Genomic DNA, 27,561 nt, shown 5'->3' with positions numbered 1-27,561 from the left:
TTCTTAAATCACTCATATCAGCCAATAATAATTTTTCAACGACATTTGATGGATCATCGTGGCTAATGGTTCTATAGAAGATACCAGGTAGATAGACACAGAATAAATGCGGAAGCCCTTTAAAGAAATTCAAACTGGTCGACCACAAAAGTCTAAAGACAGCACAGGCCACATCGGTAATCAAGCCAGCTGGTGTCGTTTTTTGCTGACAAAAAAATATTGAGTACCTCCAGCATTCTGTGCGAATACCATGGATCCACTTTAGTCTGATTAAAGGTTTGATCCGATTATGTCAAAGACCTATGCTTTAGCCGTTGTAGCACCTGAACTGTTTCTATCAGACCTGCGACCCGGAGCGAGCTGGTACAACAGGGTGGTTTCCCCAACAGACCCGTTCCAGTCAGATTCAGCCTAATCGAGATCCAATAACAGGAGGATCCTGCCTTCAATTCAGATCTGGTTCTCCCATCAGATTCAGCCTCACACTGTTTCAGATCCGTTCCAACCATATGGTTTGATCAGCCTTGACCATATGGTTGGAACGGATCTGATTGGAACGGATCTGATTGGAACGGATCTGATTGGAACGGATCTGATTGGAACGGATCTGATTGGAACGGATCTGATTGGAACGGATCTGATTGGAACGGGTCTGTTGGAAACCACCCTGTTGTACCAGCTCGCTCGGGTCAACAGGTCTGATAGAGCGGTTAGACCTACAACGGCTAAAGCTTAGGTCTTTGAATGTTTCACATATTTTTAATCAAATCTATAGCGGATCAAACCTAATAGCTGTCGTTAAGAAAGATTTTTCAAAATGTAAACCAATTAGTTTGAAATTTTCTCAATATTTTTTTTTGGTATAGCTATTACAAAGAAAAACGTTTACCCATATAATATAGCTCTTGATTACCGTGTAACATAATTGTAATCTTTTTAGACTTTTACATATGTCATTAGTTTGAATTTCTTTAAATGGGCTCCGCACATTACACATTTATTCAAATTATCTACCCTATTTTATTCTAATTATCTTCTATAGAAATTGTATTAGCCTGATGGTCCATCAAAATATCGTTGAAAAAAAAATTATTAACGATGATATTGGGTGATTTAACAGAAAATATAGTTTGGAAAAATAAATAAATAATTACATAAAAATATTTTTTGAATATATACGGTGTGAAAAAATAAACTGTAAAATATATGGTGTAAAAGTAATACGTGATGAAATCACCGCCCGGTTTTAGCGATAAATATTTAAGTAAAATAAAATAAATCAAACTTGGTGGTAATACATGTAGAATAAAAAAGTAGTAATCAGCCTTGACGATTTCCCGTTTCCGGTATGACGGTGAAAAACACATTGTGCAACATTTATTCCTTATCAGAGTTTACAGTCGGTATTATTTTTAATCGGACTTTGCAGCCTCCGGCATGATATCATATTTTTCTAGAATTAGATCAATTCGCATCATGTGGTTAGACAAAGTAGTCATCTACCGGATGTTTTGGTTTTTGAAAGGAAATGGTGACTGACTGAACGCTGTGGTTCTCACCGTCTGTTTTTAATAAATTCTCTGTTAGAGCCGTATGTTAGAGGTATGAGTAGTGCCATCTATTAGAAATAGTTAATAGCGGAGCTAATCATCATTACAGGTCCCCACGTATAAGAAAACATTACTTGTTATCTTTTTTAAATAAAGACCTCACATCTCTCAGGTTTTCTATGCTTAGGTTGAAGGATATATAAAGAAAAAAGGTTTGTTTAATAATTCTTTATTGATAAAAACGTATTAGTACAAACATTACAACGAATCTTTATAAGTGTTAGTATAAATGTTTATCTGTGTCATCTCTAGAGCCCTACTTTTACTAAAAGACAGATAATAAAAGTATTTTGCTGTTGTGACGGATGCGCCAGACTATTTTATAAATATATATATATATAATTATCCTAATAACATACGTTAAAAGTAACATTATTTTCTATACACTATGTATAAAATATACGTGGTGCTATAAAATGATAATGTTTATCTACAACGTCTAACTAAAGAACCTAAATCTAATATATAAATACAACTTGTATAGTAAACATACGTTAAAAGTAACATTATTTTCTATACACCATGTATAAAAAATATAACAAAAGTATATAATGTGTGTTAGTACAAATAAAATATAAAAACATAATTTTCTACATGACATGTATAAGGTTTAAACCCTACATATTTTAATGATAAAACAATTAGAACTTAACTGAAATCTAATATAGGTTTATATAAGTACAACCTGTATAGTAACATACAAATACAGCCTGTATAAAAATATATTAATAATATACGTGATAGTATAAATTACGGTACAATTATTATAACTACAAAAATACTACATTTACAAAACTAAAACATATTATAACTAAAAGTATGAACTAAATACAGTTTTTCTCAGTGTCTAGCTTTTTTAAACCCGAACGGTAATGAACCACCTTGCTCGTCGAATTTCCGTTTGGTCGACAACGGTCTGTATAGTTTAGTCAGTTGTGTAGTCATAACTTTGTGATCCCCGGTTCTCCGTATCTGTTTGTATATTATTGGGACAGGTTCGGGCTCTTCTTCTGTTAAAACCATGGATTTTATGGTTTCAAAATTCACGGTTTGAGAGGCGTTGTAGTTTAGGGAAAGACCTTTAACCTTGCACGTTATGAAATATTCCCCGGTCTTAGGAGAATATACCTTATACGCATAATTCTTAGGCCCTCCCGACACAAACTCATCAATGTAGCTGCCCTCGCCATACCCCTCCAGCTCGTCAGTCATCTCTCCCAGAAAATTTCCAAGCGGAATATCTTCTTGCCCTGCCTTCGATAGGTAGATAACGCTATCGGTGTCCGTGTAAATAGCATTATCACCAACTTTTTCCAGGTAGCTATATAATTTCAGGCGGGCTTGAGCCGTGGTGTATGCGGCTAAACATACATTTACTGTTGGTAAAACATCGTACGCTTCATCTTTAAACGACCAATTTACCAGTAAAGTATCGTCGTTCACAGGCAGTATGGAGTTGACGTCTGTTGCAGGGTTAGTTAGCATGGAAAACAGGGTTTCTGGCCTATTCACAATAGACGTCTTTCCCTGATTTTCCCTCTGTCCTAACTTGCCCCAAAACGAGGTGATAACCGCTTTACCCAACTGTCTAAGGCCCGGATTTACAGCCACCTTTTGGGGATCTAGCGTAACACCTTCCCTTGCCAGGTATTCACGTACGTATTGGTCTTTGGATTCGGGCGTTGTACAGTATGAAGGCCAGCCTGATGATTCTTGTTTTATTTTTAGGAATTTGCTGATGTATCCATTAAATAAACCCCCTTCTTTTGTCTCCGGATTATATTGGGTTACCTTATACTTCCAGATTTCCTGAATATCTAGTATAAGGTACCCTTTCTCAACCGACTTCACCACTTCGTCAATAACCCATGTTCCGTTAATTATCCGCTCTTCATCGCTATGACTACACTCTCTGGCCCCTGTTTTACCGCACGTGTAACACAACACGAACATGAGTTTATCGTTCAGTTTTACGGGCAATACGGGATGGATCAGCTGCTGAGGTGGAAGAATTCTGCATTTAATCAGTCCATCTGTTTCAAGCAGATTAAGTTTATTGCACTTTTCATTACCGACGATAACTTCCGGATGTCCTACGGGGTACTTTCCGTACTTGTTCACCCACGGGTAAAGCGAACAAACGTCGACGTATTTGATTTGTTCTCCGTCCCGGCACTTGTAATAGGTTTTCATATTTTCCGTACGGCCCCCGTAAAAAGCGTCGCGCGGATTTAGTGGTAAATTGATAAGTAGAGGATGGTCTTCGGTATATTGTCTGATTTCATCGTTCATATTGCGCCGGAAATCGCACTCCCACATCTCCACAACCTCGTAGCCTTGGTCTATTAAATGCTGGGTTTTCGTAACCGTATTTTCGTACCGGGAATCCAATGTTTGTGTAGGGTCGTCTTTCAGCGGTACCTGGCGCTCGTGCTTGTAACATCTAGGGCACCCGTGGTAATAACAACCGTGAAACTCAAACACTTGTTTTGATTTTTCACAGAACCCATCTACTTTACATCCTGCGACAATACTTTCCTGCTGCTTTGCAGCATGTATGATTTCAACCCCTCTTTCTTGTTCCTCCCACAATAACCATTGGAGCGCGATCTTACTTTGGTTATCGCATAACCTGTACCCGTTTTTAGGAATGATACCTATAGTTTCGGGCTGGAGGAAATTGCGGCGGAAAATCTTGTTGCAAGCACTGGGTAGTGTTGAGGCTTCTGTAAACGGACACACGTTCCCCTCGTCTATCATGAGTTTTCTGAATTTGAGGCAGGCTTGCGTGAGAATATCGACATCAGATACACAATATTCAACAAACTCCTTCTCGAAATCGAACACATAGTTTTCAGCCACACGTTCCTCGTACCATTTAATGAACTTTTCCCTATCTTCAACCTTCATATTGTCGGGATCATAATATTCAATAGAGGGCATTGGTCCAACATACTTCTGTTTTTCCATAATATTAAATAAATGTGGAAAATATCCTTTCTTCAGCTCTGCCAATCCGAATGCTTTAGGTAATTTGGATAGGGCCATAGGAAAATAATTGAGTGAGTCCAGAAATTTGACGTTGCCCACAGACATGAGAATTAACTTGGTACCTCTGGTAATAAGTTCTGGAGTCAGGTCTGTTTGCTGGAGAATATAGTCCAGGATAAATTGATGGTCAAACCCCCCGCCATTATGTGCTATCACCACCACATCCTTGAATTGTTTTCTTATACCAAGCACATAACATATAAAGCGAGAAATTACATCGTCGCCTTTTAGTATTTGGCATCTAGCCGCACAGAACGCACAAATTAGTTTACTGGAGTCTTCTTCAAGGCACTTATGACACCTTTGTTGAAATACACATAAGTTAGGTTCATGAAGTAAACTACCATCTTCCAACTTCTTCTCTTGCCTCGTTTCCAAATCATAGAAGATAAACAATGTGTTCTTCATACTGGGACACCCTGTATCCTGCTGCATGTAACAATGGTGCGGCTGTGGCTGGTGTTTCTTGCAAATCGAACAATACTTTTCACCACAGGTATGTGGTCTGTCTGCTTTTACGATGACGAGACACGTTGGGCATTTTCTAACACTTTCACATACCGAACTTTTGTCAACCGATCCAACCTTCTTATGGTTCTCGAAACATGTTGGGCCTCTAAACGAACGAAGGCAGTCTGTGCATTTCACTTTCATATTGTCTGTAGGGCATGCTGGAGATTGTTGACACCCCGCGCATGTACCGCCACACCTATGTCTGTTTTTACTATTGTAAGGAACGTTACACTCTTCGCAATAATAATCACAACAAAATGCCGCTGTCAGTGATGTTATGACGTTGAAGTGGTTCTGGTGGTAAAGCAGGTGGAGTTTCCTAGGCTTCTCCAGCTGCCCTTTAAAAACCAGATCCCTGCCCTTGGATCCGTACTGATACACCACGATTTGGTAATCTACCAAATAGTTTTGTAGGACCTGTATTTCGGGTATACCTGCCCCCTCTACCGGTATATTGACGTCTGCAGCCCCCACTAATGTCATTGTCTTGATGGTCTGTGCCTTTCCGATATCTCTTCTTATTTTCGCATAATTTGGGTCCTTCTCGGCGTGCGCAATCGCCACAACGAGAGCTCGGGGAAGGCACAGATTGTCTTTATTTGTTATGGCAACAATGCCTTTACGCATCCCACACTCTTCATCGAAGCTATTGTATTTGGCCCCACGACCTTGCCCAATCGGCATTTTCACGGCTGTAACACCGAGACAGAAAGTCTCGGTGTTTAGTCCGGTGCTGTTAGATTGATATATGGAAGATATTGTCTTCCATGTATCGTCAAAAGTTACTTCACTAGCCGTTTTAAAATTCATCCAGCCATCACCGCGTGTAAAGTCTTTGGAGCAAAAACTGAGCCCCACTTGATCATTTGGGGCTACGCCCTCGGTCCCTTTTTTCACAATATCTTCAATTGCCCCCTTTGTCCATTTAATAGGGTCTTCACCACTGGGCACTGGTTTAATTTTGAATTCCATTTTACGACCGGTAAGACCGAAACGCTGAACTTTTTTCATGGAATCTTTCACTACAATAAATTTTTCCATTTTTGAGGTTATGTTAAACGCTGCTGGTACTACGATGTGACACCTGCAAAGTCTCGATGAGAACTGATTTGTACTCGTCGTGTCGCCCTTTTTATACCTTGACAGCTGTAGTGACGAGTGCAAAAGGAAGGATGATACAGGTGTTGCGCAACATTGTGTAATTATAATTTCACATTTACATATTTTAAACGTAAGTATATTTTAAACGCCCTGTAACTATAAATATTTTTATGTTTGCGATAAAGAAAATACTATATGGTAGTATCCGCCGTCATACTTCCTTCAGCTGATTCACACACACCTAGCGTGAAAACAAATTCTATTTTAGATCTCTCAACGTCACATCCTTTTCAATTATTGCACCATATGACCAGCCGTTGTGGTTCAGTTTGTTTCTAACTTTTAACGGTACTGCATTAAGAAATTTATTGTGTATTTTCAGTGCGTTTAGTGAAAAGGGCTATTGAAGAAGAAAAAGGGCATCAGTGTATGTGTTGAGTGAATAGATAATAATACATATGAACCTCGTAAGTACGTATTTTTAGTAATACGCTTTGTTTTTTGATTTAATACTCTTAAATTAATTTTCTTCGTTTCGATAAATATTAAAGTTTTTTTACATTACAAAGGGTTTTTGCGGGTATACTCTTGTTGTAATTTTTCTGTTTATTTCTGCCACCGCCACACCTAGTTTTTTTGGCGCGCTGATTTTGACGTTTGATAACGATGTTTACCGAAGTTAAACGATGGGCTATTGTCCTTGTATATATTTTTAAAAAATTTTCTGTTGGAGCTTGCGCTTAGAGCCACACCTAGTTGACATAGTTGACGTTTGACTTAATACTTTTAAAATAATTAATTAATCGCTATGTTTTTGCATTAGATTTTTCTATTTATTTTAGAGCTTGCGCGCCACACCTAGTAATTTTAGAGCCAGTGTTTGACGTTTGATCTTTGTTTTAATTTAATACTCTTAAATTAATCGTTATGTTTTGCATTAGATTTTTAATTTTTTTTCTGTTTGTTTCGGACTTGTGTGAAAATTTAGATAGTTCTGCCACACCCTATTGATTTTGGCGCGTAATTTTGACGTTTGACAGCCGCTGTTTACCGAAGTTAAACGATGGGCTATTGTCCTTGTATTTTTAAAAATTTCTGTTGGAGCTTGCACTTACACCTAATTGACGTTTGACTTAATACTTTTTAAATTATTTTTGTTGATAGATTCTCAGAACTGTTTGCTTTTTAGTCTCATCTCCAAATTTTATTCTTATAGCGTTAAGTACTTGTACATATTTTTTCTGTTGGGTTAGATTCTCAGAGCTGTTTGCTTTTAGTCATCTCTAAATTTTATTCTTATAGCGTTAAGTACTTGCTGTAATTTTTCTGTTGGGGCTTGCGCACCACACCCTGTTGATTTTGGCACCAATATTTGATGTTTAATCTTTTAGTAAAGTAAAGTCTTTTGGTTTAATACTCTTAAATTAATTAATCGTTATGTTTTTATAATATTTTATTACTATTTTTGTTAAATAATAATTGTGCGTGCGCTACAAAGGATAGTACCTTACGATAACATCCGATGTTTGCCGAAGTCAACTTTGTTTACCTAAATTGTATCATTGGATTTATGCTTGCGCTTATTAGTTAATTTTAAAAAATTCTTAAATCAATGCGTTTTTACAAAGGGCATCTGATGGGCTCGTTGATTTTGACGCGTTTACGATAACAACCGATGTTTACCGAAGGACTCAACCTTCAACAATATTGTTATAAAAACTTTTAAATAAGAACTACATTTATTTTTGTATCAGTCTTTAAGCGGTGGTCGTCGCAACAACACGTATGCTGCTGCTGCTCCCACAACCTAGAAATAGTTTAGGTACTTACCTTACGCCGGTGGTACTGCTGGTGCTGCGCCCCTATAGCTAGTTTGTGGTAAGTAAATATTCTGCTTTTATTTTTGATAAATCAATGGTGCTAATAAATTTGGGGGCCCCCGGTACGCAGGGCTAGGTGTATGGCATATGGTGAATGGCGCTCATATATGGTATTTGACTTGTGTACGAACGTCGTTCATTACGTGATCTATACCTTTGAGACAACTTTAGTTTGGGGCCCTCATATAGACATACCTACAATTAATTTTAAATACGTTTGTGGTCGTGTTGATTAAGGCGTTAGCTTGGCAATCGACAGGTCCGTGGTTCAAACCCTACACCGAACTTTTTTATTAAAAATAAATTTAAATGACGTCAGGCGGATGACGTCATGCATATAAATTGACTTATTAAGGTTCAGAGGTGATGACTCATGCGTCACGGTTGGTGGCGTCATACGTCTGGCGCCAGAATTCCTGGAATTCGGTGTCTGGGCCGGATGTGACTGGTGGTAACGTCATACGCCAGACGTTACGGTTGATGACGTCATACGTCTGGCGCCAGAATTCTTGGAATTCGGTGTCTGGACCGGAAGTGGCTGTCTGTCTAAGGTGCCCCCATACCTACTTGGTAAATATATATTGATAAAGAAACAGTGGAAACCTGAACGCAGTTCTCAAAAGTATGTTGAATTCCAGCCGACTGAAATGATTGCGGAGAAGTCTGGAAACAGTGATAATGATGATGATAATGTTTTTATGGAAGTACAATCACTACAAGCATTTAAAGATGCTAACGAAGATCTTCAAAAATCAATTCTAGAACAAACTGAAGTGTACAAGAGCTACTTGGATCAGTATCCAAAAATAGCACATGAATTTATCGATAAGTACTTTATAGATTCCGATGAAATAGATCATACGTATGGTTTACAACATAATGCACCAACTGAAACTTGGAAAATGGGGACGGAAAAAGTGGATTTTCTTCAAAATGGTGATATACGAGTAGGCGATTCTATTTACAAAGGAAATCGTGGTTTATATGAATTGTTATTTCTAAAGAAACCTATGCACTTTACTGAAAACGATAGAGTTCAATTTCAGAAAATATTGAAGCAAACCAACGTTCACAAAAGAGATTTTAGTCCATTGGGACAATTGAGAGGTAGTAAATCTGTGAAATATAGGGATTTCGTTAAACCATTGATTACAGCTGCATCTTCGGCTTCGCTTGAAGGTTCAAGACTTAGGCATTCATCAGCCAGCAATATAGCACAGAAAATCCCTAAAACCAGATCGCAAACTAAATCTGGATCCGCACTACTTGAGTATAATGAAAAACCTAAAGAATATATTTATTATGATGACGTCAACGAGTTGGTGGATAGATTAAGTAAACTGGATGCCTCTCAAACAGCAGGAAACGGAAACCATACGAATGAAATAATGAGTATTCTTGAAGAATTGTTAGAACTAGGTGTAGTTGAACCTATAAATAAAGTGTTATACTAGATATTTGAGCATTATTATTTCAACCATGAACAAGTTCGGATGGTCTTTATCTTCCAAGCGAAGCTTAGTGCACCCTCAACCTGAATTTTTCCACACACTTGAAGGAGATTATGATTTTGAAAATCGGAAAATAACTAATGTTGAAGACCCTACAGAAGAGAGCGATGTATCGACTAAACGATATACTGATGAGCTAGCAGGGAAAGTCCGCGAAGAGATAAAATTTCAAGCTCGCTCTATGGAAACAATAAACGCATTTAACAATGTTCTTACCGAAAGATTAGAGGCGTTAGAGATAGACTTGCAGGAGACGTTTTCAAAAATTTCAACACGTCTAACGGATATGGATAAGAAATTTGGAGCTATAGAGGATCAGATAATTAAGAAACTGCATATAGACTTTGATGTGTTGGAAAGTGCGATAAAGAATTATACAGATACGGTGATTGAAAAATCCAATAAGGCTAAACGTCTAGAACTAGATAGTATCAATTCTAAACTATCAAACATTGAGCATGATATACGAAACATTGATACGGATATAGCAGCACAATATCAGAGAGCGCTTGATTCGTTTAAGACAATAACAAACCAGAAAATAGACGATTTATCAAACGATTTGGTTGATGTAAAAGGCGTCCTTGAAGATATGTTATTAAGTAAAAATTCTAACCCAAAATAAATATAAATACACATATACCAGTACTATTTCGTTAGACAAAGCGATGGGTTCTAGAGAACAAGTCGTTAGGGAACTTCATAAACCCGCTCGTATTAAATTCAAAAGACGAAGATTTATTCAGTATGGTTTAGACGATACTTTTGTCACCAATCTTGCTCAATTAGATCAATATTCTAGAGAGAATAAGGGTTATAAATATATTTTGGTTGTGATTGATTGTTTTTCCAAATATCTATGGACAAAACCTGTAAAATCAAAATCTGCACCAGACATTACTAAGGCAATGGAAATCATATTGAAATCTTCAAACAGAATTCCTAAAAAGTTGGTGTCGGATAATGGCAAAGAGTATTACAACAGTCAGTTTCAAAATTTGATGAAAAAATACAAGATCCATCACTACAGTACTTTTAGTCCTTTGAAAGCCTCTATAGCTGAACGTGTAATTCGCACTATTAAGGAAAAATTGTTTAGATCGTTTACGTTGAACGGGAACCATAAATGGCTGGAATTACTAAATAAAGTTACAGAAGACTATAACGATACGAAACACAGAACCATTGGAATGAAACCGAAGAATGTGGATAGTAATAGTGAGAAGAAACTACTAGATGGCGTTTATAGTCATATTAAGGTAGCGGGAAAATCAAAATTTAAAATTAGCGATACCGTTAGAATCTCAAAACAGAAACATCTTTTTGAAAAAGGATATACGCCAAATTGGACTACTGAACTTTTCAAAGTATCTAAAGTAAAAATTACAAACCCTGTAACGTACCTTTTAGAAGATTATCAAGGCAATCCCATCAGCGGTGGATTTTACGAAGAAGAATTACAGAAAACTAAACAACCTGAAGTCTATCTTGTGGAGCAAGTGTTGAAAAAGAAAGGAAATAAAATTCTGGTCAAGTGGTTAGGATTCGACAAATCACATAATAGTTGGATTGATAAAAGTAAAGACATTGTCTAAACCTCTTCAGTATTCAAAATGAATTTATTGTGTAAGGAGTGTAATTTCACGCAGAAAAATCACGGCTAGAATTAACTTACAATTTTGTAAGCTCTAACTGTCCTACAAATTATTGAAGCTTTTCTTACAATTGTAGGAGTACATTTTATTGTCTGTTTGGTACCCGTCCTTCAATTTTGTTAAACAGAACTGTAAACTCATGATTTACAGTAACATAAAATATTTGTTTTAGAGTAGTCAAATGCAACACCACAAAAACAAGTATTGAAACTCACAAATTTTGTCAATATTTCTTTTATTTTTTGTAGATGTGTCATTGCCAGACTGTAAACCCTGCACCCAATTAAATGCATTTCATCTGATTATTTTTATATTATGTTTACAAAATGTTATACAACACTTCATGGATTTTTCAAATAATGCGTAGTTGTTGTTTTTCAATAATTATCTAGATATAAAATTGTGAAAAATAGTTTATTTCCAGGGGGACAGTTATATTAGCACTAGTGAGATGGTGAAACATAAAATTCTTACTTTATTTTGCGCACCAAATGATATATAGTCATAAAAAACAATTATAAATAATTTTTCATAATGACGATTTGGCAACCTTGCGAGGCGGAAGCCATCATCGCTTTTGTTTCGAAGTGCGTAGTTTCGCAGGTCGCCCGTGTATCGCCCATCGCCCATCGCCCGTCGTCGTTGTTTGTTTGGTGTCTCCTTACGTGTTCCGGGACGTCCGTGACCGTTACCTGTTGTGTAATATGGATACTCTACTGGAAGACTGGGGATTCCCTAATTTAAGAGACGTATTCAGAGGTAAGTACCTAATTGTTTAATTTACCAGCATACCTACCTACCTATAGGCGTCTTCCATACTTTCCACTACATTATGCATACTTACACTGTTTAAACAGTATCCACCTGTTTGATTTGGCTTACTATACTTAGTGTTAAGGTCGATTTATAAAGTGAAAACGGTGCGGTTCGACGTTGCGGTTGCGATTATTTCTATTGGCTATTACTAACGTTTCAAGGTCAACGTTCCTGTCGAAGTTAAAAATTGGTTAATTTTTGACGTAAAACGTCAACCGCAACAACAACCGAAAAATTTATAATCAACAAAACATCCTGCGTATAAACAAACTTTTTACCGACCGTAACGTCGGGCGTCGAACCGCAACGTTTTCAGTTTATAAATCGACCTTTAATGATCAAAAAACAGATTTTCTTTTTTTAAGTAAGTAAGTAAAAGTACCTTTGAAGCATTTCTAAGAAACAACCGGCATGACATGGCCCGCATTTTGGCGGGATCACCTAATCGCCATAACAATCACGATTGTAATTACCTAATTCTTATCATTATCTAGAATACCTAGTGAAACTACGCCACGAAACTATGATCCGAGCTATGATCACACTATCACAACTAACAATAGCATACAATACACCTACATACAATACACCTTGCATACAATACACCTACCCTAGAGTTTTTTCTACCTAATTAAACTGCTGAAATTAATAGGCATCAAGACCATTTTTAGTGTCTATTTTAAAAGTTAAATGATAGAAAAAATAAAAGTTAAATAACTAGGTACGTAGGTATATTGGAATACAGTTGGTAGATTTTAAAAATCGTTTTTGTTCTATGATATACATACTCGTACTACATTATGATGAACGGTACTTACATAATGATATAGGTAATAGGTGTGACGTCAGTCTTTAGTGTAGTAATCTTAACTTCGGAGTTAACTTCGTTGCAATGTTAGGTCATCTATTCTGTTTAAAAATGAAGGTCATACAAAGAATAATATTCTTATGGGACTTGCTGATGGCAGGGATGGCATCAACAGGATGACATAACATTGTACTACACCTGTGTTGATTTGACTATTAGAACACGTACCGGGTGACACAAGATGTTGTCCCCCACCCCACACACTTTTTTCTACAGCTTAAGACATGTTGATTTGATTTTTTAATATAGTTAGGGGTGCATAAAACCCCATTTTTTGACATATCTGTTTTGTTGAAACCACTTCCGGTTTTTATAATTTTAAATGGAAACCCCCATTTTTTTGTTATTCGAAATCTACGTGAAATTCTACAAAAATTCTACAAAAATAAATACTTTTTTTATCTTCCAATTTTGTCGTATTTTTCTTCGTTATCGAGAAAAAAATAAAAACAACTTTTATGGTCCTTCATAGACCGTCTAGCAATTTTTATTTTTTTTTCTTGGAAACGACGAAAAATACGACAAAATTGGAAGATAAAAAAAGTTTTAATTTTTGTTTGCTTAGTTCAAAAAATCAATATCAGGAAAAAGTCAGTGACGTTCCTAATTTTTGTTAGTAATGTTAGTTAAAATAATTAAAATCCGCCACTGAACATAATACGAGATTTATTTTTGTCTTAAATTATTGGAATTTGACCCTCTTCTAAACTGCAGAAATAGATTTTTTTAAGAAAAACGCGAATATATGTTAGTATCTTAGTTAACGCCATCTAACGTTAAAAGAAAATTTTAAAAATACAAAGCAAAGTAACCCTTTTGTAGAGCAACTCATGCCCTTTCAAATGAGGCCAAATTATTTGAAATCGGATCAGCCATAACGAAGTCATGAGAGTTTTTCGAAAATAAACTTCAAGCTTACCCCACCACTTTAGTTAAGGTCTAACAAATATTTCTTCTGAAGCATTTTTATTCAGAAAATATCAAAGAATAATATATCAATAAGTAATACTTATTGATATATTTTAGATTTGATTTTTATGAGAAAATTATATTTTATTTAAAATTTATATTTTTATCTCATCCTACGTACCTACGTACTTGAAATATATTTCCAACAGTTTCCCTTGGCCGTTTTACCCAATAAATTTTGTTCTTCCGATTATCAATTATCAAAATTATTAACAGTTATCGAGTTATGGCCGAGTGCCATTCTTATTTGTTCACCCTGTACATGTACCATTGCGCTAAAAAAAACTGGTACAAAAAATTTATAATAAAGTCGGTATTTTTTTAGAATAACAGTGACAAATCAAAAAGGTAGGTTAAAGGTTGGCAATACTAGCAATAATTTTTGAAACTGACAATCATAGATGAATTCTGTTTGATTGTGTTTTAAAGTTTCTCATCGATTATCCATCAGTTCTACGGGATAAGCATTGATCAGAATTACAAATAACAAGTAGGTATCACAAAAAAGCCCATCACAAATTGCTTACACATTATAATAACGTATGTCAGATATAGTTAGAAGGTAAACAGGCAAAGATTTTATTTGTTGAAAACACCTGACTTAAATCATCAAATACATGTAACATTCATACACCAGCCAGAAATGTTGTGCCGCTTGTTAATTAATTGTCAATTTGGCTTAGGTTTTCATAATAGTCTAGAAGTAATATATTTTAAATTTATCTCTTGTACAATTTTTTTTAGCGCAATGGTACAAAGTAATACCAGTCATTCAAAAAACTTTTTTGTGCAACATATTATGCTTAACTAACTATATGCATGAATTTAATTTAATATCAAAAGAAAAATAAGTAGTCACATTAATATTTTTAATAAAATTTATTTTTTATTATTATAGAAGTTACAAAGGGAACTGATAATATCTGAGATTATTTTATGTTTGTTACTAAATATAAGTTATTTACCTATTTATTTATTTAATTATTTTTTTACAGCAATTTACTTTAAATATGGGTGAATTCAAGAACGTGGAATTTATTTTGTCATATTACTTCTGTTAAATATAAACTTCTCAGATATATATTCATGCGTGTCAAAAAGGTCTAAACAAAAAAGTTAGCTATTGGTCAAAATGTGGCCCTGTACAGTTGTACAAATATAGGAAGAGACTTGGAGATAGCACCGGTCGCGCACACGATAGAGGGAGATTTATATGTCTCACGTCTCTAGCTATACTTGTCAAGTTGTACTTACTGATCTGTTCAAAAATTAAGGAGGGGGGCGGGTCCATGAGGGAGTCCTGGCTTTGGACATGTACTCGATAGTAGCCCTGTTCGGGGGTTAAAAAGTACCGTTTCTAGAATTGTTCAAAGAATTGTTTGGGTTTAAAACAATCGCCCCTCGAATTTTTGTAACTTTGAAAAGTTGTTGACGTTTCTTTGACTTAACTCTTCTAAAACCGTCATTTTGAGTGTTTAAAAACTAGTTTTATTACAGAAAATGAAATTGATTTAGGGGCACTAAAATTTTAAATATGGAAACACTTAAGGAGCTTATTCCTAAAATCGGACCAAGAGTTAAGTTGTAACAGATTATTTCCTATATATTATTATTTATATTATTAACAGATTATTTCCTATATCCTTTAAGTTCAAGTCGATGTTTTCGGTTATTAGTTTCGGGAGAGGGTCTTTTAACAGGAAGTAATAAAACAAACATCTTTCAAACGTGACTATTTTTGAATTCCCAAACTTATAGAAGGGCAAAGCAAATAAACTGTAGAACTTAGAAATCGTGGTTTATATGAATTGTTATTTCTAAAGAAACCTATGCACTTTACTGAAAACGATAGAGTTCAATTTTAGAAAACATTGAAGCAAACCAGCGTTCACAAAAGAGATTTTAGTCCGTTAGGACAGTTGAGGGGTAGTAAATCTGTGAAATATAGGGATTTCGTTAAACCATTGATTACAGCTGCATCTTCGGCTTCGCTTGAAGGTTCAAGACTTAGGCATTCATCAGCTAGCAATATAGCACAGAAAATCCCTAAAACCAGATCGCAAACTAAATCGGTTTGAAGGGCGGTGTCAAGCTGACCAATCAAGCAAAGAACAGTACCTTTAGGGATGATCCTATTGGCGAAGTACCGAATGCACCACCCTTCAACCCTGTAATGTTGGAACCTCGGGGCTGTTTTTAGGCAGAAAAGTTAGTTCGGTTTAAGTTTCTAAAAGAGACGGTTCTCTCTCGGGTTCGCGAAACTCGGTAAGGTTCACGATGTGACCCCCTGTAGTTTTCAAGTGTCTGCTAGTAGTATTTTTTTATGTCCTTTTGTCAAATGTTTTTAATTTTCTTCTCTAAAATTATTTTAATGTGTTGTAGTAAGATTTAGTAATGAAAGTTCAATTGATTATGTAATTATCAGATTTTTCAACAAAGCAGACACCAGACAATTTTCTTGTATTTTTCCATCTCTTTTCCATTTTTAGTAATTTCGATCATATATATATATTTTTTTTATTTGTTCTTTATTTTCTTTTTAATATTAAATTTAAATGTTTTCTAAAAACTCGGCCGTTTTATTTCTATAGTAAAAAATAAGAGTGTTTTAAAAGTATATGAATATGGTGCGGTCGGGCCGCAATTAAGGTAAGTTATATAATAGATTTGAGAGACTAACAGCACTAAGACAAAGCATTAAACATACGCTCCAAAGAGTCGATGTACTTCTTATCCAAGTTTGCCTTCCGCTCAACTTAATTGTTTTTTCATAATTATAAAATAGTCACGCTACCCATAGACAAGTGATTGATCCGTAAAGATTTGTCACATAAAATTTGGTGGCAGCTCAGGGGATACAAAAATAATTAATTTGTAGGACCTAGATTATTACTTTTGATTTTATTTTTTATTTAAAATTTGGTTACAGCTAAGGGGTTACACAAATAATTAATTTGTAGTACCCAGATTATTGTTTTTGATTATATTTTTGATTTAAAATTTGGTTATTGCTAAGGGAATCTTGAAAAAAACTAATTTGTAGTACGTAATTCTTGTTTTTGGGTTTATTTTTGCTTAAAAAAAAAGAAATAACTAAATTTATTTTTCTCGATTTCTTTTAACTTCTTTTTGTGATTTTAACAGTATTAATTGAATATTAATAGTTATTCTATTAAGGTGATAATTGTAATAAGTTGAATGAATATTTTTATAATCCATCTGAAATTTATTTTCTGGTATGTTTGTTAATGGGATCTTAGTGATAAAAATGTTATAATTCTATTAATTTTGATGTTTTGTCTTGGTTTAATGTATTTTGTTTTAGACATAGCGGCGGCACAAGATATTTTGAGTTTTTTTTAACAAATATTTAATTTATGGATTTAAAGTAATTTCGTTCATGATATTTGATTTTATTACAGACTTATGAAATGCATTCTATATTTTTATATATTTTTTTTGTTTCAACGATAAGAGTGATTTAAGGATTACGTAGAAAATTTAAATAATTTTGGTTTTGTTGATTTTAAGTTTTTTTTCCTCTTAAAGAATAATTACGAGAATAGTTTTTGTCTAAAGTAGAATTTGCGCTAAATTAGAGTATTTAATTCTTGAATAGTCTTTTGTTTTAAGAAAAAATCATAAAGATTAAATAGATATTTTTTTATGTTAGGGAAACTTGAATGTTATTAGTAAATAGATTACGGGAAAGTAATTAACGGGAATTAAGGCGTAAATATCATGGCAAGGAAATTGCATAGCCAGCCTCTAGAATCAAAATCTGTTAGCTATTCTTCTCATAGCAATCAACGAAGTACCTAGTTTTTTTAAGTAACTAAAACTGCATGGATTTTTTTTTGTAGTCAGCATGAAAGATTAAACCGAACTCTTTCGACATGCTAAAAAGTATTCCCATGTCGTCATATAGAATTAAGTATTGTCGTAAACCCTTATTGTTTTATTCAGAAGTAAAGTGAATACGTATGTTTTTCCTATAGCTAATTTATAGGTAATATTTTAATTTGGATATATTTTTTTTATGCTATTACGTTTCGGGAAAGGCCGACAAGTTTTATTACGGTTGTAAGAACGGAGACAGTTCTAGTAATAGGTATAACTTGGCTAGACAAGGTTTTAAAGCATTTTTTTGTGTTGCATTTTTTTATGTTTATGATAGGGTTTGGGACAATCTTAATTCTCCCGTATACTTAATTTATTATTCATCTTTTGTATTTATTTCATTTATTTTTGCAACTTACCTACAAGTAAGATTTGTTTTCAATTAAGAAAAATTAAATAAGGAATCCAACGGCTATATCAGTATGATTGTATATTTATACTCTAAGGTTTTTTTTCATCAAGAGTAGATACCTGAGCGACGGAGGTATTACCGGTCAGTTTTATGACACTGGTCGTAGGTTATTGGGAGAAACGAGAAACTACGAGGGTAACTTAAATGTAGAGTCGGAAAAAAAGAAGTGGATTTTCGAAAATGTCTCAGAGATAAAAGGGGACGCATGTAAGTTGCGTAAGGCATGTAAGGTTGTGTTTAGAAGAGGATGTTGTTCACAGTTGGCAAATTGGTTTATGGGCTTCAGGTCAACGTTTCTTTTCAAACTACACAAAGGACGTTGGATCTCATCTAGGCACTCAGTAAGGGTGGCCAGACAGTCTCCGAAAAGCATAAGTAAGCACGTTAGGTAAAAAAGGGTTAAAAGGAATAATTATGGATAAGAACAACCATCAGTTTTAGGAGAAAGGAGCAGAAGGTATTTCTACTCCTAGTCCAGAAGAATTGCTAAGGACTATCGACAAACTAAAGAGGAAAATTGAGAAGTGCAGTGTGGACATATCAGATGTACGTCTAATTCTGCCACGGATTTGTCATCCAGGACAATAAGTGTGAAACTTGCGTTCACTGATAAGGAGGTCAGTGATGGCATACGAAGTCAAGGGGACAGGAACCTATCGACTAGAGCGTGCCAAAACTCAGAGGGGCTGAAAACCCGAGTTTAAATTTTTGTCTGGAATAGACAGTACTGTCGGGTATAGACAGTGTGGAGGAAGTCCACAGGGCATGTGAAGGAAGTTCACAGCTAGGGGCACAGGGGATCCACTTTAGTCGATTATTGTATGCAAGTCAGGGGCAACAAGGTACTGCACATAAACAACGAGCTACACTGTGAAGGCAGGAATGCTGAAGGACCACGTAGCGAGGAAAATTCGAACCCTCAATTCGAAGAGTACAATAGACCGCAAAGGTATACGAATAACTCATGGAAAAATAATAAACCAGAAAGTACTCACAAGTTTAAAACTACTGAATGCTGGTCACATTCCCGGTGAAGAATTAGCTTGTTCTAAGCAACCTGGTTCGATTAAGCTTTGTGAGGAAATAATTATACCAGGTTTACATGGTTGCAAATATAGTGTATCTGTAAGTACTCGAGTCCCTACGGGCACTGTGATTTGTGAACTGTTGAACCTTACCGCAGCAGAAAGAACTCTGCGGCTACAATAGTAAAGATACCAGAACCCATTAAACAACAGAACAGAGAAATCGTTATTTGTATACTAAATTTGACAGCCACACCTCAGACCATAAGTAAATCCACCCGTCTCATAAAATTTTGTACCTGTGGAAGAAGTAGACTGGACGATCCGAATAAACACCCAGATCGTTCATATGGGTTGCATTCAAAGATAGAATGTAGGCATCTAGATATGGCGGAGCAGGAGTTGGACTCCAGGGAAAATTGAGAATTCCAGGGTTATGTAGAGATATATAGGTATATATCTGCCAAGGATATAAACCGCTAAAAGCCAACAGGCATATGAGACATCGGAGAAGTTTAGAAACCTTACATATGGGAAAAATCATACACCAGATACTTTTGAAGATCGAACATCTTATAAGAAGAAAAATATACTGATAGAGAAAGGGTTAGTATAATTTAACAGAGGAATTCTAAAAGGATAAAACAAAAGAAAGGTTCAGAGTAATAATTTGCATAATTTTTTTAAAGGTACACTGAAAGAACACAATGATTTTACAATCTGAATATTTTTACGTTTTTTTATATGTTGGTATTTGATAATTTTTTTTGTATACCATTTTTTTATTTCAGGAAGAGTAATAGTTTTTATGTCTTAATTGAGTGGTGATTTATTGTTTAGAGATGAAAGAAAATAGCGTTAAAGGTTATTTTCGGGTATTTTATTTTCAAGACTAATTTTTTTTATGAGGTATTAAAAATATTTTTATTTTAAATATAGGCTTTGAAGGTTTATAGATTTTTTGTATTAACTTAAAGAGTTTCATTGTTTATTCTATTTTACCTAAATTTACTTACTTATTACATTTCCTTTTCATTAAATTTTAGTAAATTTATTTTGAGATTTAAATAATGGTTTTTCAGATAATATCCTATGTTTTACGATTTTTTTATTTTTTTTTATTGATATATATTTGCCAAAAACTTTTTTCATTTAAATGCTATTTACCTTTTATGGCTAGTATACAGGGTTTTGTTAGATAGACCATTACCTGGGTCTAGAAAAAAGGTTTTGTAAGTTATAACAGTAACCTAATGGATAATTTGTTTTTCTTTCAGCGTTTCAGATAATTACTTTGCCTATGAGAATTTTTCCTGCAATATTTTTTTTATTTAATTTAATAAGTCTTTATCTATTTATCAATCTTTCTTATTTTATAACTCTTTATCTAAATTTTACTTAATTTAATTAATAAGTCACAGATATATTTTTTTAAAGAGCTTTAGCTTATGAGGTTTTAATAATTATTTTTTTTATTACTAACGTAGACACGATTTGATTTGAAATTTATGTTATTAATTGAATTCTTTTGATAAGATTTTTTTTTTTATTTTTTTATCATAATAGACAGAGTGTTATTATCCTATACTACGAATTAGGGACAAGAATAAAAGTGATGTTTTAAGTTTTAGGATTTCTGAATTTTAATTAAGGGAACAATTTGTTAAAAATATAGAAAATTAGCTAACCCTGGAGCTCGATGATGATAATATATCAGAAGTGAAACAGTTAACGTTAGATCTAAGATGTATGTATAGGTGTACAGAGGTTTAGAAAGGAGAATACCGGGGACGATAGAAACGTAGAGCAAGCAGAAGATGTATTAGGGTATAAAAATAAGTCGATACCAATGACCATAGATTTCATGTATTATGCTATTGGTAGTTTTTTCAGCTATAGTTCAGAGCGTTTTAAAGTTTTTTTTTATGTTACAGTAAATTTTAAGTTTATGGATTCCTTATTCTGCCAGCGGTCTACCTCACGACCATAGACTTACTTTATTAGATTTATACCATTAAGGGACGAAGAAGAGGGATATCTTGCGGGACTTGTAAGATCGCAACAGATGGGTAAAGGATATTCTGAATACTACAGTGTGATGTTCTCTGAAAGGTTAACCATGTCAGGAGTATTTGTCATGCAGTATCTTGAAAACCAAAGTAATGTTCAGCTAGAAGATCAATTTGAATTACGGTTACCAGAAGGTTAGGCATGTTCAAAAACCAATAGTTATTGATTTCCAACAACTAATTTAGTCAGTCAATTCGTTTAGTCTCCTAAAAGCTATAAATCAGTTAGATTTAGCGGATAGAATAGGCATCCAACTAGAAGTAAGCGTGGTGTCCAATGCCACCTATTAATCGGATAGTTGCACTAAAACTACATACGTATACCCGAATTTAATAATTCGAACAGACAACATAAAGACACGTTATAAGAAAGGAGTTAGTAATCATTCGGAATTTAAAGTATTGGACAGTTGGTATAGTAACATTTTTAACCAAGTTTAACAATTTGAATGGGATCAGTTAAAAGCATGTGAAGATAGAGAAGACTCAGATATCATTCTGTTAGTTAAAATATGTCTAACCTCGACACAGTTAGGGAGTGGAAACACATCTGGCTATCCTGCAACTAAATCCTGCAGCTCAGAAAGAGAGAGACGCTAGTTCTATAGAGACGCTTGTTCAAAGTGAAAAGGAGAACGGTCAGAAGAAATCAATAACGTAATATGGATATGGAAGCAACATAGAAGCGACCCTTATAACCTCTCTGATTGAAAGCCACACTGTCTAGAATGGACTTGATGCATAGTAAGAGATTACAAACGAGGCACGGAGGACCGAGCAGAGGCGGTTTAACCTCTATAGGCATGCGTTCGTTCGTGTGACCTATGCCAGTTTCCACTCAAGACATGTGTACCTACTTTTCATAATTCAGTTTGCCAATAAACGTCATCAGATGACATCAGTGAGAAGGGTAACAAGATGGATTCCTTCATGCAGAACCTAAATCCAGATTTATTATAACGTCGAAGCGGAATTTTGGTTAATCTCCAACTAGCAGCGCAGTTCCAGCGAGGTCCTATGGTTAATCTGAATGAGACATCCACATACTATTCATGGAAACATCCACATTATTCCGGTTCCATCTACAGAAGAAATTAAGCATCGATCAAGAACTGTGAGAACGGGAGTGGAGTGTTTCATCGATCGAGTAATAGTGATCGGGTTGCGCGAAAGCAAATTGTTCGCCGCAGATATATTTTTAGTATTAAGTGTAATTTTTAATAGTTAGTATTAGATTAGCTTAATGTAAGCAGGAATCATATCGTGAACCTATTGTTTCATTTGTGTTGACCATATTATCTTATTTAATTTTATTTGCGTCATATTTCTTATATTGTTTCTTTTCAGATTTAGTTTATTTTTATATTTTTTGGAAACAATAGCTTCCCTCTTAAGGGGAGGGCAAATTGTAACAGATTATTTCCTATATATTATTATTTATATTATTAACAGATTATTTCCTATATCCTTTACGTTCAAGTCGATGTTTTCGGTTATTAGTTTCGGGAGAGGGTCTTTTAACAGGAAGTAATAAAACAAACATCTTTCAAACGTGACTATTTTTGAATTCCCAAACTTATAGAAGGGCAAAGCAAATAAACTGTAGTACTTAGAAGTAAACAGAAAAATTGTAAAGATAGACCTTAGATAAAAACACTGGGACGTTGTAAAACCAATAACCACCCTTGATAACATGTAACTATCGCCGGATATTTGTAAAGGATCTGGGAACTTTAGGAAAGCACGTAACTAGACGTAAACGAGAATTAAATACGTAAAATGGTCATAGTACTGCCATCTAACAACGGGAGGTCGAACCAATTTGGTTTGAAGGGCGGTGTCAAGCCGACCAATCAAGCAAAGAACAGTACCTTTAGGGATGATCCTATTGGCGAAGTACCGAATGCACCACCCTTCAACCCTGTAATGTTGGAACCTCGGGGCTGTTTTTAGGCAGAAAAGTTAGTTCGGTTTAAGTTTCTAAAAGAGACGGTTCTCTCTCGGGTTAGCGAAACTCGGTAAGGTTCACGATGTGACCCCCTGTAGTTTTTAAGTGTCTGCTAATAGTATTTTTTTTATGTCCTTTTGTCAAATGTTTTTAATTTTCTTCTCTAAAATTATTTTAATGTGTTGTAGTAAGATTTAGTAATGAAAGTTCAATTGATTATGTAATTATCAGATTTTTCAACAAAGCAGACACCAGACAATTTTCTTGTATTTTTCCATCTCTTTTCCATTTTTAGTAATAACAAGTAATTTCGATCATATATATATATTTTTTTATTTGTTCTTTATTTTCTTTTTAATATTAAATTTAAATGTTTTCTAAAAACTCGGCCGTTTTATTTCTATAGTAAAAAATAAGAGTGTTTTAAAAGTATATAAATAAGATCCTTATGAACGGGTTCGCGAAACTCGAATATCTCCAGAGCAGTCCCGAAAAGTCTCGAAAAATGAGCTACATATTTACAGACAGAGGTCGGGCCGCAATTAAGGCCGCAATTAAGGCCGTAAGTTATAATAGATTTGAGAGACTAACAGCACTAAGACAAAGCATTAAACATACGCTCCAAAGAGTCGATGTACTTCTTATCCAAGTTTGCCTTCCGCTCAACTTAATTGTTTTTTCATAATTATAAAATAGTCACGCTACCCATAGACAAGTGATTGATCCGTAAAGATTTTGGTCCCACTTGAAGGCCTATCAAGACAAAGTTTTGGTCCCACTTGAAGGCCTATCAAGCTCTAATTGATGTGCCTATGGACATTGATGCTGCAACTGATGAGGATACAACTTTTACTGATAGAGTAAGTCACATTTATATGCTAAAACATAAACCCGGTATATTTTTTTGCTATTTGGGATTTACAGATCATTACGTCCGAATGCATCGCTTATCGATCTACATTTTCCCAAATTTGTTTTTTTTATTAAATTTTATTTTTGTATTTAAAAACACTGAATACACTACTTCTTGAAAAATGTAAACTTAATTTTTTCTTTGTAAGGTAGGTATTTATGTTTTATTTCGATTTACTTTACTTTTATTTACTTTGATCTTTTTTTACTTATTAGTATATAGTGCTTTACATTAACGTCCCTCCCTCCCTCTATATCCTAAACGTTTCGAGATAGAAAATTGAAATTTGGAGCGTCAGACATAAATCCGAGGGTACTTACGATAATGTACCAACTTGAAGTACCAAATTTGGTACTCATGGTACCACCCTTAATTTTATAACATCAGATAGCTCTTGAAAAGTTAAGATAGAAGAGTTAAATTCATTTTTTCCTATCTCTAACCGTTGTTGAACTGTAAATTTGAAATTGTGACAAAATGTCGATTTTCAGTTGCTTGTATCTTGAAAACGGTTGCTCTTAGGTATGGGAAGTTTTTAACAAAAAATGTTTAGATTAATAATAATAATAATAATAGATTAATCAAGATAATCAAAAATGAAAAATATACAGGGTGTTTCATTAAAAAAATATCCAACATGGCGCCCAGCCGCCATCTTGAAATCTAGGACTGTCAATTATATGTTAAAATGTAGTATTTTGTACCTTATTTTGACCCTCCAGATTTCAATTTTTCATCTCAAAGCGTTTAGGATTTAGAGGGTGGGGAGGACATTAAAGAAAGGTACTGTATGTAAGGTTTTGTAGTTTCTTACATGTTGCATTTGGGCGTAAAATAATCTATAATTCGAAAAGCAAAAAATATACAGAGTGTCCCATTTAAAAATGATAAGGTGCGGCGATTTCTGATAAAACCGGAAGTAAAAAAAATAATACTCGGTAAGGTCATTATTTATTTTTTACGTTTCAGGACATTTCAGCATTTTCACCTGAGGCCTTCACAGATATAGCTGGCCCTTCATCAGCACCAGATAATATAGGAGTTCAGTCACCATCATCGACAGTATCAGTGGTTAGCTCTATTTCTGAACCGATTTTATTAGAAATCAAAGATGACATTCCTAAAGGACTTCACCCAGATTCTTTCAGTTTGAAAGCAACCGTGGGTCTGCCCTACATTCCAAATCCTGGAATGCTTAGTTTAAGTACTGCAGTAAGCTTATTTTATTTTCTTACAACTTTTTTCTGTATATTGTTCCAATTCTAGACTGTTAAGCGGTTAATCGATGATACTGAGGAAGGTCGACTGATCGTGGCTAGTTACAAATCCGGCGGAGTCTTTTTAAGACAAAAATTGGTTTCCCTTATTATCAGCAATGAGTTATCAAATAACCCCAGGAAACGGTAAAGGCGTTTGGCTCTTAGTCATATTTTTTTTATAAAATTGATTTTAGCATTTCTTCTGAGCGCTTCAAAACCCTTGCTCAAGAAATATATGATCTATTTCCCCATGAAGGCCCAGGCGTATATTATCTGCCTTATGTGACAGAAAATGGAGATACGAGGGCTGCCAGCGGAAAGTGATACCACCACTATATACAGGTTAGAAAGCAATATAGAAATCTGGGCCTCCTTAATGTGAAAAAGGGTAAACAGGAGCAAAGTTGTTCTGGTAAGTAAGTTGTGGTTGTACTTTTTAATTTAATAGTTTTTTTTGTTTTTTTACCCTTTAACTTTTTAATTAGTTTTGTTATATTATTTTTTATATGATTTTTTTACTTGTATTCTTACTATATTTTTAATTATAGCTGTTCAAGAGGGTTACGATGAAGACCATTTAACATGGTTGAAAAATAATATTGAACCTTTCACGAAAGTTGAAGACTTCTGGAAGGAAACGTTTTCCGTCAGAGAGCAGATGTTGAAATCTGAAATAAGTATTTTCAATTATTTCAAAACATTCCCCGCTCTCAGATGCCCGCTTGGCTATGCTTTGGTAGGTTTTCTATAGGTATTTTATTCATCTGAGAAAAATTTGGTATTAATGTGACTACCTACCTAATGCTGAAGTTTATTTCTAAAAATGTGTTTTTTTTCAGCTTGTTGATGATTTCAACAGACTGCACCCGGGTCAGGAAAATACATTTTATAATAAGTTGGAAAAATTTACTACAGCGGTGGTAAAATTATCAGAGAGTGGTAATAAGTTCCTAAAAACAGTCATTGAAAACTATTCAAAAACTAAGAACCTTGACAATTCCAAATTAGAGAATCTCGATGGTATGTGCGCTATTAAAAGTAATATGCATTAATTTAATAACCTATCTTTTAGATGCAGACCAACTATTTATATTAAGTGTTTTACCATTTGTCTTTGCAAGTCAAGCCCCCATCAAGTCCAAAAATAAATGGCGCCCAAGTAAATTGGAGGCTAAAGAGGGGTTCATTATTCATGTTAAGGTAAGAAATAGAATAAGTTATCAATAAATCACCCTGGGTGTATTTCATAAACTAACAAGGGGGGGGGGGATTGTATTTTCTAGTTCTGAAAAAATCTTATTAACCTTAAGAGCGCTTTATTAAACAGTTCATGTTGATGACATAAATTTGATTTTTAATAAGAATTGGGAGCTTTCAATTTTACATTTTTTTAAGCATAGATATTTGTACTACGATTTAGAGCGCTGCTGATGTAGAAATTACGTTAGAGCAACGAAAGGATAAGTACCAAGCCTTCGGACTTACAGCTCAACCAGTGCCGATTTGGGTTGGGGAGTTGAAAAATATTGTGGCGAGTTACGTTAGTGTTAATGACGCTGTATATAAAGTAGAGAGCCCATTAAAAGCAATTGATGTAACCTTCAAACTCTATTTTGCTCTTGGCGCTCAGTATCCGCCTGAAGCTAAGTTAGCGTGGCTCCTACTACAAAAGGGAATTTATAATATTCATGAAAATGAAAAGTCATATATATCCCTTACAACAATTTTAAGCGACATAAAAAAACATATGTCCTAAGTTAAGTTATTTTAAAAAATGTTATGTTTTGTTTGTTGTATTAATATTCCCTCCATAAAAGGAATAATCTATCATTTAAAAAACGAACACAATTTGAAAGATAATGTACAATTTCTAATTGCTTTAGAGCATTTTGTGTTTTAAACTCTTTCCGAAAACATTTAAAAAGTCACGAAACTACTGATAGAGATAATTTAACTATTAATCCCGCTTTACAACAAGAACATTTGGATAATGCAGTTAATGATGATGGTGCGATTACTGCAGAAAATCCGGATTTTACCGAATTTTCCAATCTAAATTTA

At 34.5% G+C, this 27,561-nt stretch overlaps 2 protein-coding genes across 3 annotated transcripts; one reads left to right on the top strand and one right to left on the bottom strand.

The window, feature by feature from the left end:
* Positions 1–2,450: 2,450 nt before the first annotated feature.
* LOC115882112 lies at positions 2,451–6,215 on the bottom strand. The gene has a single exon (XM_030899957.1). It carries the CDS (start codon positions 6,213–6,215, stop codon positions 2,451–2,453), a length of 3,765 nt encoding a protein of 1,254 aa, XP_030755817.1.
* Positions 6,216–23,635: 17,420 nt separating this feature from the next.
* On the top strand, positions 23,636–27,360 carry LOC115882120. 2 transcript variants are annotated; one of them, XM_030899965.1, is made up of 8 exons: positions 23,653–24,188; positions 25,211–25,453; positions 25,508–25,644; positions 25,695–25,912; positions 26,049–26,236; positions 26,340–26,520; positions 26,573–26,700; positions 26,921–27,360. In XM_030899965.1, exons 5-8 carry the CDS (start codon positions 26,159–26,161, stop codon positions 27,254–27,256), a joined length of 723 nt encoding a protein of 240 aa, XP_030755825.1. In that variant the 5' UTR covers positions 23,653–24,188; positions 25,211–25,453; positions 25,508–25,644; positions 25,695–25,912; positions 26,049–26,158; the 3' UTR covers positions 27,257–27,360. The 2 variants fall into 2 exon arrangements, with proteins under 2 accessions (XP_030755826.1, XP_030755825.1); XM_030899966.1 differs by lacking the exons at positions 26,573–26,700; positions 26,921–27,360 and having other exon boundaries at positions 23,636–24,188; positions 26,340–26,474.
* Positions 27,361–27,561: the final 201 nt, after the last annotated feature.

The sequence above is a fragment of the Sitophilus oryzae genome, unplaced genomic scaffold, assembly GCF_002938485.1.
Source record: "Sitophilus oryzae breed Bouriz unplaced genomic scaffold, Soryzae_2.0 scaffold_175_pilon_pilon, whole genome shotgun sequence".
NCBI classification, from domain to species: Eukaryota; Metazoa; Arthropoda; class Insecta; order Coleoptera; family Curculionidae; genus Sitophilus; species Sitophilus oryzae.
Note: the sequence above shows the minus strand (reverse complement) of the source record. Positions and strands in the feature narration are given on the sequence as shown.

What these genes read in the sequence shown, in the direction of transcription:
- LOC115882112 (XM_030899957.1), bottom strand. Translation starts at nt 6,215, where the DNA reads ATGGAAAAATTTATTGTAGTGAAAGATTCCATGAAAAAAGTTCAGCGT.
- LOC115882120 (XM_030899965.1), top strand. Translation starts at nt 26,159, where the DNA reads ATGTTGAAATCTGAAATAAGTATTTTCAATTATTTCAAAACATTCCCC. An exon ending in GCCCGCTTGGCTATGCTTTG is followed by an intron (nt 26,237 to 26,339) that starts GTAGGTTTTCTA and finishes GTTTTTTTTCAG; the next exon opens with CTTGTTGATGATTTCAACAG. An exon ending in GGTTCATTATTCATGTTAAG is followed by an intron (nt 26,701 to 26,920) that starts GTAAGAAATAGA and finishes ACTACGATTTAG; the next exon opens with AGCGCTGCTGATGTAGAAAT.